The 12,825-nt window shown below is 43.8% G+C and overlaps 1 protein-coding gene across 1 annotated transcript in view; it reads right to left on the bottom strand.

Moving 5' to 3' along the window:
• The window catches only part of LOC124788811 (cholinesterase-like), a 112,621-nt gene that overhangs the window by 48,770 nt on the left and 51,026 nt on the right, over nt 1-12,825 (bottom strand). Inside the window, exons 2-4 of the mRNA XM_047256092.1 lie at nt 10,645-10,779; nt 8,152-8,425; nt 2,627-2,812 (exon numbers count right to left, since the gene is read on the bottom strand). Coding sequence (XP_047112048.1) covers nt 2,627-2,812; nt 8,152-8,425; nt 10,645-10,779 — 595 coding nt within the window. The remainder of the gene's footprint in view (nt 1-2,626; nt 2,813-8,151; nt 8,426-10,644; nt 10,780-12,825) is intronic.

The following is a 12,825-nucleotide window of genomic DNA, read 5'->3' as shown; positions in this document are numbered from 1 at the left end:
ATAGATAATAAAATCTGTTTTCTGATTTACAAATTTTCTTCACATTTAAAAATGAAAAACAAGAACAGAAACATATTAGTAGACATATGAAACAAAACATGGACTTATCAATTGTGAAAATAAAATGAACAAAATGAAAGCATCGACACGCAGCCGCTTAGTACAGAGAAGAACAAGAGTAGGCAGTGCATATTTATAGATTTAGGAATGTTTACAATGCTCGGTGGTAGCTTCTCATTTTAGAGACCAAATTTTGATATGGATTCTATTGGAATTTACCAAACAGAAATTTTTAGACTTATTGTGCAACTAGTATGCATTCATAGACCGTAAAATTTAATCTAAAAATATCACTTACACGTAATGCTGGTTCATTTGCTGTTTTCATGAAGAACATAAAAGTTAACAAAGTCCATACACAAAAAACAAGATAGCGCCATACTGAACAAGATTTAAAAACATAGTTGTGCGCATTTTAAGTATGGACAGTGCAACAGGAGATCATGTTACTTGACTATTTTCAACATCTATGTAAAGAAGGGCACTTGAGCGTTTTGTTTTCGTTTTTTCCCAAGATAAACTGACTACAGTTTCCCAAATATACACGCTCAACAAAAGTTTTGCATCACCTCGTTTCCGAGACTTCTGTAACCTGTGCAGAAAATTGGAATAGAGATCAACATAAAGATCATATCTGCCCTTTTTATTGCTCATGAAAACCACATATTGCATGTTGTATCACCATACAGCGAGACCTTCAGGTGTGGTGGTCTAGACTGCTGCACGCGCTGGTACCTCTAATACCCAGTAGCACGTCCTCTGGCGGTGATGCGTGCCTGTATTCGTCGTGGCATATTATCACCAAGCTCATCAAGGCACTGTTGGGGCAGATTGTCCCACTCTTCAACGGTGATTCGGCGTAGATCCCTCAGAGAGGCTAAAGGGTCGCGTCGTCCATCCCAGGCATGTTCGATAGGGTTCATATCTGGAAAACAAGCTGGCCACTAGCCGAGCGATGTCGTTATGCTGAAGGAAGTCATTTACAAGATGTGGATGATGTGGCCGCGAATTGTCGTCCATGAAGACGAATGCTCTGCCAATATGCTACCGATAAGGTTGCATTATCAGTCGGAGGATGGCATTCACGTATCGTACAGCGCCGCTTTCCATGACCACCAGCAGCATACGTTGGCACCACATAATGCCACCCCCAAAAGAGCAGGGAACCTCCACCTCGCTGCATTCGCTGGATGGTGTGTCTAAGGCTTTCAGCCCGACCAGATTGCCTCCAAAAACGTCTCCGACGATTGTCTGGTTGAAGGCATATGCGACCCTCATCAGTGAAGAGAACGTGATGCCAATCCTGAGAGGTCCATTCGGCATGTTGTTGGGCGCGTCTGTACCGCGCTGCATGGTGTCGTGGTTGCAAAGATGGACGTCGCCATGGACGTCGGGAGCGAATTTGCGGAGCATGTAGCCTATTGCACACAGTCCTGTGGCTGCACTAAAGGTATTATTCAACATGGTGGCGTTGCTGTCAGGGTTCCTCCGAGTCATAATCCGGAGGTATCGGCCGTCCACTGCAGTAATAGCCCTTGGGCGGCCTGAGTGAAGTATGTCATCGATAGTTCCTGTTTCTCTGTATCTCCTCCATGTCCGAATAACATCGCTTTGGTTCACTCCGTGACGCCTGGACACTTTCTTTGTTGGGAGCGCTTCCTGGCACAAAGTAGCAATGCGGACGCGATCGAACCACCGTATTGACAGTCTAGGCATAGTTAACTACAGACAACATGAGCCGTGTAACCCCGTCCTGGTACAATGACTGGAACTGATCGGCTGTCGGGCCCCCTCCGTCTAATAGACGTTTCTGATCCATGGTTCTTTACATCTTTGGATGGGTCTAGTGACATCTCTGAACAGTCAAAGGGAATGTGTCTGTGATACAATATCCGCAGTCAATGACTATCTTCAGGAGTTCTGGGAACCTCGTGATGCTAAACATTTTTTACGTGTCTATATGTAATCTTTCCATATCATAAACACAATCTGCGGTGCGTTGTTTAAATTCCACATTCCATAGTCCAAACGCACCAGCGCATAGAGTAGGTGGTTACCGGGGAGAGTGAGAGATATGAATTGATTATTTTGTTTGATTCCAAATAGGTAAATTCACACACTACACGACGGATGGATGAGTTCCTTGTTGAATTAACTTTTCCAATTCAAAAGTTAACAGATCTGTAGTGTCGCGGAATAGTAAAGAGTTGGAAACATGGAATATTGTCAAAGTTTCGTTGCCTATGCCGAGAGCCAGCCTGTGTTATGTGGGCCACAATGTACTCGGCAGGAATAAAGGTGTCATGAATTAATAATGTTTCTTTGGCGTTTCTGACGCGTCCACAGTCATTTCCTAGCATCCTGACAACTGGAGAGGTCTCCGCTCGGCCTCCAGTACACTGTAGGCTACCGGGACCATCGGGGCGCCTACTGACCGAAAACACTTCAACTGGAAACAATGATTTGCAAGTAACATAATAAAGATATTGAAAACAAGCACATATATCTGTTACTGAATCTGTGGACGAGTCCAGGCTGTCTGCGAGCTACAGTCGCGGTCCCTCACCTGCCGACGTGTTCGCCACGAGGTGGTAGGACACGGCGACGCCGCCAGCACTCTGCCCCTGCAGTGTTACCAACTGCGGGTCCCCGCCGAACCTGGCGATGTTCTGCTGCACCCACAGCAGGGCCTGCCGCTGGTCCTTGAGCCCAGCATTGCCAGGCACCACGGAGTCCTCAGTGCTCAGAAAACCTGCACGACAGACAAGATACACGTGGTTTTGACTCTCTTGTTGGATAGCTGGTGAATATTTCTCAATTTCATCCAAAATTTAGGGCTCTAACTTAGATGTTCGTGAAGATTTGGTATTAGCTCTCGAACACGGCGTCAGTTAACCCAAAATTCAAATCGTTGGATCCTTTAGAACTTTTTTCAAAATTTAGTTCGTTCGGATACTTTAAACATAGGACCAGTTAACGCAAATTCAGATCGTTTGGAAACTTTTGAACACATTGCTCCTTGAAAGACTCTCACATTTTAGATACGGTCAGTTTTTAGGGAGAATGCGCTTTAGAATTAATTTTTACGTCGATATTTTACAACATTTTTCAAAACCGTCACAAATTTAATATAGCCAACACTGGAGGTTCGAAGCAAGGGGGCTCCCTTGGGTGTTCAGCCACATATCCAGGTCATAGCTTCAGGATTGTTCTTCCAGAGAAATACATTACGGCAGGTGAGGTGCTTTCGAAGCAAAAAACTTTTTCATCTACTTCGAATCCGTTGGCGCCTAATAAGCATTGTACCTAACGTACGAGGTTTGTCCAAAACGTAATGGGAATTTTTTAAATATACCCGATTTTCAATTTTTTTATGTTGTTAGTACAAGTGCTCTTGATGTATATTTGAATTTTCAGCTGTTTTGAATATTTAATTTACTAGTTACAATAGAAAGGTTTCTACGTGTTTTCTTTCGATAAAATTAGATAATATAATTTTCATTAAATTTTACTTGATAAATGCAATAAAGTGGAGCAGTGCATTCGAAATATTGACTGTGGCCTTTGTCTATAAGGCAAGAGTTTAAGAATGGTACAAATTTTTCAAAGAGGACCAAAAAGACGTAGACGATGACCGCCCTGGACGCCCTAGCATGTCAATTATTGACAGTAAAGTGGAAGAAATAATGAAAATATTTCTCTAAAATCGCCGGGTCACCTTCAGAGAGGCTGTTGATGATGTTGGCATATGCTTTGCTCATGCCAAATAATTTTCTTAGATGTCTTAGGTATGAAACATGTAGCACCAAAGTTTGTTCCAAAAATGTTGAGTTTCGGTGAAAAACGACGTCGCGTAGACATCGCTCAAGAATTGCTGAATGAGGTGGACAACAGTCCAGAAATTCCAAAGAAGTTGATAACACGTGACGAAACGTGGGTATATGGGTATAACATCGACAGCAAGGGCCAGTCGTCGCAACGGAAACTACCTGCGGAGTCAAGACCGAAAGAAATTTGCGAGTTCGGTCACATGTGAAGATTCTTCTCGCTGTTTTCTTCGATTACAATGAGATAGGGCATCATGAGTTCTTCGATTATAATTTTGCGGTCAATAACAAACATTTCGTAGAAATTATGCGCCATTTGCGTGAGGCAATCCGAAGAAAACGATCAGAATTGTGGCAAAACCACAAGTGGAAATCGCATCAAAATGATTCTTCCACTCACACCTCAATGCTAGTTCGTGATTTTTTTTGGTAAACAAGAAAACCCTGTTCTTGCCTCAGCCACTGTATTCGCGGACATCCCCAGAACAACTTCTTGTTATTCTCGAGGCTGAAGAAAACCATGAGAAGACGTCGTTTTTCCACCTTTTATGAGATAAAAACAGAACCGAGGAAGGCGCTGAACACCATAACGAAAAGTGAGTTCCAAATGGGCTCCCTAAAGAGCTAGCAAAATTAGAAAAAAATACTGGCACAAGTTGTTATATCTGCAGTGGTTATCTTCAAAAGGGTTGTTGATAAATAAATAAAACTTCTTTTAGAAAAACAAAAATTCCTGTCACTTTTTGATCACACATCGTATGCAGGGGAGAAAATGACGCAAAATACACTCCTGGAAATGGAAAAAAGAACACATTGACACCGGTGTGTCAGACCCACCATACTTGCTCCGGACACTGCGAGAGGGCTGTACAAGCAATGATCACACGCACGGCACAGCGGACACACCAGGAACCGCGGTGTTGGCCGTCGAATGGCGCTAGCTGCGCAGCATTTGTGCACTGCCGCCGTCAGTGTCAGCCAGTTTCCCGTGGCATACGGAGCTCCATCGCAGTCTTTAACACTGGTAGCATGCCGCGACAGCGTGGACGTGAACCGTATGTGCAGTTGACGGACTTTGAGCGAGGGCGTATTGTGGGCATGCGGGAGGCCGGGTGGACGTACCGCCGAATTGCTCAACACGTGGGGCGTGAGGTCTCCACAGTACATCGATGTTGTCGCCAGTGGTCGGCGGAAGGTGCACGTGCCCGTCGACCTGGGACCGGACCGCAGCGACGCACGGATGCACGCCAAGACCGTAGGATCCTACGCAGTGCCGTAGGGGACCGCACCGCCACTTCTCAGCAAATTAGGGACACTGTTGCTCCTGGGGTATCGGCGAGGACCATTCGCAACCGTCTCCATGAAGCTGGGCTACGGTCCCGCACACCGTTAGGCCGTCTTCCGCTCACGCCCCAACATCGTGCAGCCCGCCTCCAGAGGTGTCGCGACAGGCGTAAATGCAGGGACGAATGGAGACGTGTCGTCTTCAGCGATGAGAGTCGCTTCTGCCTTGGTGCCAATGATGGACGTATGCGTGTTTGGCGCCGTGCAGGTGAGCGCCACAATCAGGACTGCATACGACCGAGGCACACAGGGCCAACACCCGGCATCATGGTGTGGGGAGCGATCTCCTACACTGGCCGTACACCACTGGTGATCGTCGAGGGGACACTGAATGGTGCACGGTACATCCAAACCGTCATCGAACCCATCGTTCTACCATTCCTAGACCGGCAAGGGAACTTGCTGTTTCAGCAGGACAATGCACGTCCGCATGTATCCCGTGCCACCCAACGTGCTCTAGAAGGTGTAAGTCAACTACCCTGGCCAGCAAGATCTCCGGATCTGTCCCCCATTGAGCATGTTTGGGACTGGATGAAGCGTCGTCTCACGCGGTCTGCACGTCCAGCACGAACGCTGGTCCAGCTGAGGCGCCAGGTGGAAATGGCATGGCAAGCCGTTCCACAGGACTACATCCAGCATCTCTACGATCGTCTCCATGGGAGAATAGCAGCCTGCATTGCTGCGAAAGGTGGATATACACTGTACTAGTGCCGACATTGTGCATGCTCTGTTGCCTGTGTCTATGTGCCTGTGGTTCTGTCAGTGTGATCATGTGATGTATCTGACCCCAGGAATGTGTCAATAAAGTTTCCCCTTCCTGGGACAATGAATTCACGGTGTTCTTATTTCAATTTCCAGGAGTGTATGAAGGGCATAGTTCTTCCTCATATTCTTCTCCTCGTCCTCCTTCTCCTCTTTCTTCTTCTTCTTCTTGAGAAGTGCTTATTCCGCTGGTCTTCAAAGCCCACGAATTTGGGGTGCCAAAGAAGCTAACGAAATAGCCATGGAGGTTTGTAGAACCACAGCATGACACAATGCGCCATTCCCCTGGGCGTTGTCGCCTGATTGCTTAGTCAGAGAACAAGGCAAAGGTGGAAGGATGAGTAGCTGGCAGTGAAGAAGAAATAAACTGCAGTCTCGGAAGTCGGCCGCCTAGCTGCTGTATACCTCTTATCGATCACTTCGGTCCTCCTCTGGATAGGACACTGTCCACTGAAAAGTGAAATTACACGCCGGTGAGACGGGCACTCAGTTTGTGATTCTTGTGCCGCGAAAATCACTGAACGCCACATTTTAACCGAATTCGTTTCATATTTGGACGAGAGTAAAGACGTCGAGAGAAAGCGGGGTAAGGCTTTTAAGATTTTGTGTAGTCTCCATATGAAAGTTTTATGCTGTAGATTTTAGTGTGTTTGCCGGCCGGAGTGGCCGTGCGGTTCTAGGCGCTACAGTCTGGAGCCGAGCGACCGCTACGATCGCAGGTTCGAATCCTGCTTCGGGCATGGATGTGTGTGACGTCCGTAGGTTAGTTAGGTTTAATTAGTTCTAAGTTCTAGGCGATTGATGACCTCAGAAGTCGCATAATGCTCAGAGCCATTTGAGCCATTTTAGTGTGTTTCCACGTGACTATATCATCCTTTTTTAGTCCAGTGATCAATTATCCACAGTAATTCATTCCAGTATTTTGGATTTTACCATTGAACTTCTTTATGTGTGTGTGTGTGTGTGTGTGTGTGTGTGAATGTGTATGTGTGTGTCTGTGTGTCAGTGTAAATTGACATGGATTTTATGGAGCTGTAATACTGTTTGAATCGTATCATTCTTAACAACAGCAATCTCACAATTACTTTTCTACCGAAGGCAAGGAGCCAGATGTCGTACGCTCAAAGAAATGCTTCCCATCATCATATTTTTCCCCTCTAGGAACATTGAACATAGCTTTCCTGCCAGATGATATCGATTATATCATCTTCGGTACAGCTAAACTGACTTGCCGTACACCTTCGATTGACGTTTCATTTCTATTTTGAACTGGTTCATGTGTATATCACACACAGTAACAAATATTCATTTTATTAGCATCTACCTTTTGTCAGCTTCCAGCAGATCCTGCAACCATCCCTTTCGCTCATCTTACGTCATAGATAATTTTAATTTTAAATATATCATATTGTTGTTCTTATCTGTCCCTGACGACAAGTACTTCACACGTTCTAATCTCCTACGTCCAACACTACATAGCCTAATTTCAGAATATATACGTCTACGATTGATTGCACCGAGCGCACTGGGGCAATGGCGAGTCTTTGGATTCGCATTCCAGAGGACGGTGGTTCAAATCTTCATCTGGCTGTGCTGATTTCAGTTTTCCACCGTTTACTTTAGTCGCGTAAATCAAATGCCAAGGTGGTACTTTCGCCAGCTTGAACTTATGATTCGTCCCTGCTATCCCCGTTATCGACGGGACTTTAAACACTAATGTTGCCTTCTTCCTTCTTCATCTATGGTTCCGTTTTAAGCTGTGGTTTCCCTGCTCTCGTTTAGATGTTTTGGAAAATCTGAAAATGAAGGAGCAGATTGCAATCAGTCCTTCACCAAGCGTGGCTCAAATTTAGTTGATAATCAACCGTAAATCACTGGAGAGGTTGCAGTATTGTATCCAATATATTTCAAAGAAATTACTTTATCGTATGAGCTGAAATATTCCATAGAAGTTGACCTTTATATTATAGTGTAACAATAACGTAACGAAAAATTACATTTTGTTTATAGCAGCCACAATTTGTGCCAAGCCGAGAAATTTACTCCCTACCTTATGAAGGACGAATGCCGCGCTGCATTATACCCACTGGCATTTTAAAGGTCATAAGTTGTTTGTTTCGTTACGTCGCCTGTTCAGTGGGGAGAATGGTCGTATTACCGAGTGGGCCTAGACGGTAGTTGATGGTGACCAGGATGACGCCGTAGGAGACGAGAAAGTCAGGTCCGTGCTCCTGGTCAGAGCCGCTGCCGGCGGAAAATCCTCCGCCATGCACCCAGAAGAGCACGGGCAACCCTGCACCCTCTTGCGGGACGCCCGGCACGAAGACGTTCAGATAGAGGCAGTCCTCCGAGCCGCCGCTAGACTGCACACAGTCGCTTCCGTACTGGGTGGCATTCCGAATACCCTCCCAACTAGGTGGACGCTGTGGAGCCTGGAACAACACAGCCAGTCTGAGTAATATTAACCACAGCAGTACTTTCATTTATCTTTCCATGACTTACACTGGACGTGCCTCGGTATTACAATCCCAGACCAATGTAAATATAAATCGTATGTACAAGTATTTACGTACTTTTAGGTCTACTTCGACAAGGCTTGAACGCAACGGCAGGTTTGAGCTTACGGTAAGAATCATCCAGCATTTCCCAGCGGTACTGCAGGGAAACCATGGCAAATCGAAATCATTACTACCGTACAGAAATTGTAGCCTCCATCCTTCCGTACACAATGCTTAAAATAGTGCAGCCTCGTTCTGTTTATACCTAGTGAAAAAAATTGTCCTGTTTACACATTCTTGCAAATACGTTATTTCATAGCACAAATGCCTGACGACGCTGTCCACGCAATTTTGTACCCTCCTACATCTATGCCTGTACTCAGCAAAATACTTGAACAAGAAACTACTTCCTTTTCCAACGTATTAAGATTTCACTTTAGTTGACCGAGGAACATCTGGAGGAGTGTCTTTATGTATGTCTCTAGGCCAGATGCTGTTATTCTTGTATTACATTCTGTCTTCACGTTGATACAATGCAAAAGTGGCTGAATTCGGTAGGATCTTCCCTAATACCCAGTTCTTGTAAGGGACAGTCAAACGAAAATGAGAGACACGGAAAAGTACGTAAATAGCTTATTATTTCAAAAGTAACTGCCGCGACTTACAATATATTTATCCCACTGCGAGAAAAACACTTTCAATGTCTTCACTGAAAAATCTTCTCGGTTGTCGACGGAAACTTGACTATATCCATGCGCGCACCCGTTTCGTCCGAAACAAATCGACGGCCACGAATGTCTTTCTTCAAGGCTCCAAAAATATGGAAATAGTGGGACTATATGGAGGATATGTAAGGGCCTCCCAGGGATCTTTGCAGAGTGGGCGACGGATGTGGGCCCGCGCACGTGTTGTCATAGCTGTGCCGAGTACGCTGCCGAAGTGTCCGTAGAAAGCCGTTCCACATCCTTCGTATAGCCCGATTGGGCCCATGTGAGTTCCACGTTTTTGAATACCTGGCCGTCGCTTTGTTTCGGACGAAAAGGTGCACGCCTGGGTTCCATACGCAACCGCACACATTTTTCCATGAAGGCTTTGACCACCTTGTCTCACACTGTGATAAATCTGTTAATAGTTAGGGCAATTAATTTTGAAGAAATAAACGTGATTTACTTTTTTCCCATCAATCTCGTTCTTACTGACTTCTCCTTGCATCCTAACTACTTTTTTGCAAGACAGGAATATTAGGTGTGCTCACAACTTACATTTTTCAACATTTGTTTCAAGCATTCCCGATGATGGAATACGTAATCCTTCCATTTTCACTCGATGTTCGCTGTTACTTCAACAGGCTTTGTATCCTAAACCGATAATAAAGCTGCAGTGACTAATCGAGTAACAAAACCCTTTTTACATTATGATTCGTGCAAAGTTTTGCAATGAATTCTTCGTTTATGATACGTTAGCTCTGTCATAGTTACCATATTTGGCTAGATATTTAACAAAATTTGAGAGAGTAATAGCAATTCCCAGCATCAGTATTGTATGTTGGCCAGTCTCTATGCTATTTCTATGAAATTCATAGGACACTCTTCTCTTAAAGTCAACAAGCTTCAGCAAATGGCAACTGGCATGTATTAATTATTTAACTATTCTTCATTGTACTGAAAGATAATTTAAATATTCGCATCGCAAGGAATGTAATTTAATGAATGAATTATCATTATTTTGGCTCACACCTTGGTGTACAGTAATTCAATAATCGTTTTCTTTAGCACTACGACACCACGATATCACGAAATGTGAAAGTTAAAAAGTTTCCTAGAGGGTTGTTAAAAGACAGATATTTCATTCCAGTAGCCTAATCTAAAAACGAGACTACAGTGCTCTGTAAGTGATACGTAAGTGTGTTGCTGAGTGTACCTGAACAGTAACTGAAATTACATATTTAAACTGCGACACAAATAATTAACGGAAAAACTGTTGTTTCATTGATCACTTTTATTAGTTTTCCAAAATTTTTCAACATTTTATTCACTTAACTTTCGACCGTTCCTGTTATGTTGTTGTGTATGCCACTGATATTTCGGATTTTTCTGAGATGTCGAGTTATAACTGGCGTGGTGCGATATTGCCATTCATATTTCAGAGCTCACCTGAAATCGCAGTATCCCAAGAGGGGGCTCGGCATACGGGATTCCCAAGAAGGCTGTGTATGTTGTGTTGTAGAGGCTTGTGGCTGTTTGCCCGAGCAGTGTACCCTGCTCCACGGTCACCAAGACTTCTTCTCCCTAAATAAATAAGAAAGAGCTTATTGTTTAGTTCACGACAAAATGTCAGACTTGCTATGCAACTAATAATTTCACTGAAAATAGCTGAGTGCCTCTTCTGATAAACTGTTAGTCCAAAGCTGCCAATGCAAAGAAGTTTTAAGGTTTTATCCTATTTAATAGGGTCTAAATCATGTTTTTGTAGCGTTGCGCTGTAATAATTACAGCCAGCCAGTGTGACCGAGCGGTTCTAGGCGCTTCAGTCTGGAACCGCGCGACCGCTACGGTCTCAGGTTGGAATCCTGCCTCGGGCATGTGTGTGTTTTCCTTGAGTTAGTTAGGATTAAGTAGTTCTAAGCTCTAGGGGACTGATGAATTCAGCAGTTAAGTCCCATAGTGCTCATAGCCATTTGAACCATTTTTGTAATTATTACAAAGGGTCTATACTCTGAAGAAAAGTGCAAACACAATTCAACCATTATGATCCCAATTCGAGGCTTTCCTTTATACCATTATCACATTTTTTTGATGGTGGGAGCTTTTCCTTCCTATACACAGAGAATAATTTTTTTGGTGGGAAAATACTGCTGACCTTTTACAATCATTCCTCAAATCTTTCCTTCCTGTTCTCATTTTCTCAACATTATTATTAACCTCTGAAGTCTAGTGAGCATATTCCAAATGGTTTAAATGGCTCTGAGCACTATGGGACTTAACATCTGTGGTCATCAGTCCCCTAGAACTTAGAACTACTTAAACCTAACTAACCTAAGGACATCACACACATCCATGTCCGAGGCAGGATTCGAACCTGCGACCGTAGCTGTCACGCGGTTCCAGACTGAAGCTCCTAGAACCGCACGGCCACACCGCCCGGCGAGCATATTCCATGTTAGATTTTAGTTCACTGAAATTATTAATCGATGAAGCCTTATACGTAACATTTTGTTAAATAATTACACAGACAGACAGTCTGTTTCATGCTAATATAATCTAAAGGTGCCCATTTCCTTACGAACTAACGTCATACAATTGCGGAGATGAGAAAAATTACTTATAATAACTTAGTAAAGTATCTACTACAGAAAATTTATGCACCTACAAAATTTATGGACCTACAATTATATAGTTAATGTGTTAAGCAAATCTCGGAAGTATGGGCAACAACTGCAATTTATTTCTGAACTGTACTGTCTTCGAATATTTGAATATCAGGTTAATCGGGTTCTAACATTATGATTAAGGGTGTTTATGCATCATTTTCGAGCAGATACCTCTCAATGTCGTTAGAGAGAAATATAATCGTCATCATCTTCTGTAAGTGTTCGCAGGCGACGAAATGGTTGCCAACATTTTCTTTCCCATTATTTAGTTCGCTGTTAACATAATAGTTTCAGCTTTTCTTCACTAGTTCCAGTTTCTGTAATCACAAAATTAAAAATTTAGCGAGCATTTAAACAGTGAAGCATTCAATATGATCGCATTTAAGCAGTGAAACAGTTAATGTGATCGGTGGGAGGTACGACTAACAATATAAACTGGAACTGTCCTTAGTAGATTAGAGAAAAAGGATAAATATCAGTTAGTACAGAGGCTGACACATCCCAAGCCTAACAGCTTGTCTATCTACGATCTAACAAATAGGCCTAGATCATATAATTCTTCGCTCTGATGAACAGACAACAGACACCTAATAATAAGGGCATTCGCAAACAAACTGAGTGAGACCAATTTGCCAACATTAGTGTAAATGTACACCAGTTTATGTCCTTTACGCTTTCGACCGAGTGGACCACGTGTTCCTTCGAGGGGTCATGGAACAAGTGGGAATCCCCCTCATGTTTGTGGACACGATCTTGATTAATGGCGCCAACTCGAGAATCTTGGTGAACGGTGTTAGCTCAGAAAATTTCACGATCCAATCCTCAGTGCGGCAAGGTTGCCCTCTTTCGGCCATCTTATTTGCAGTCACTCTTGAACCTGCACTACGCAGCCTCCGACAACGACTTGAAGACGTCCAACTACGGACCGCATATTTCCAATGCCGCTCATACGCCGACGACGTCG

The sequence above is a fragment of the Schistocerca piceifrons genome, chromosome 3, assembly GCF_021461385.2.
Source record: "Schistocerca piceifrons isolate TAMUIC-IGC-003096 chromosome 3, iqSchPice1.1, whole genome shotgun sequence".
Lineage (NCBI taxonomy): Eukaryota > Metazoa > Arthropoda > Insecta > Orthoptera > Acrididae > Schistocerca > Schistocerca piceifrons.
This window is presented reverse-complemented; position numbering and strand designations above follow the sequence as displayed.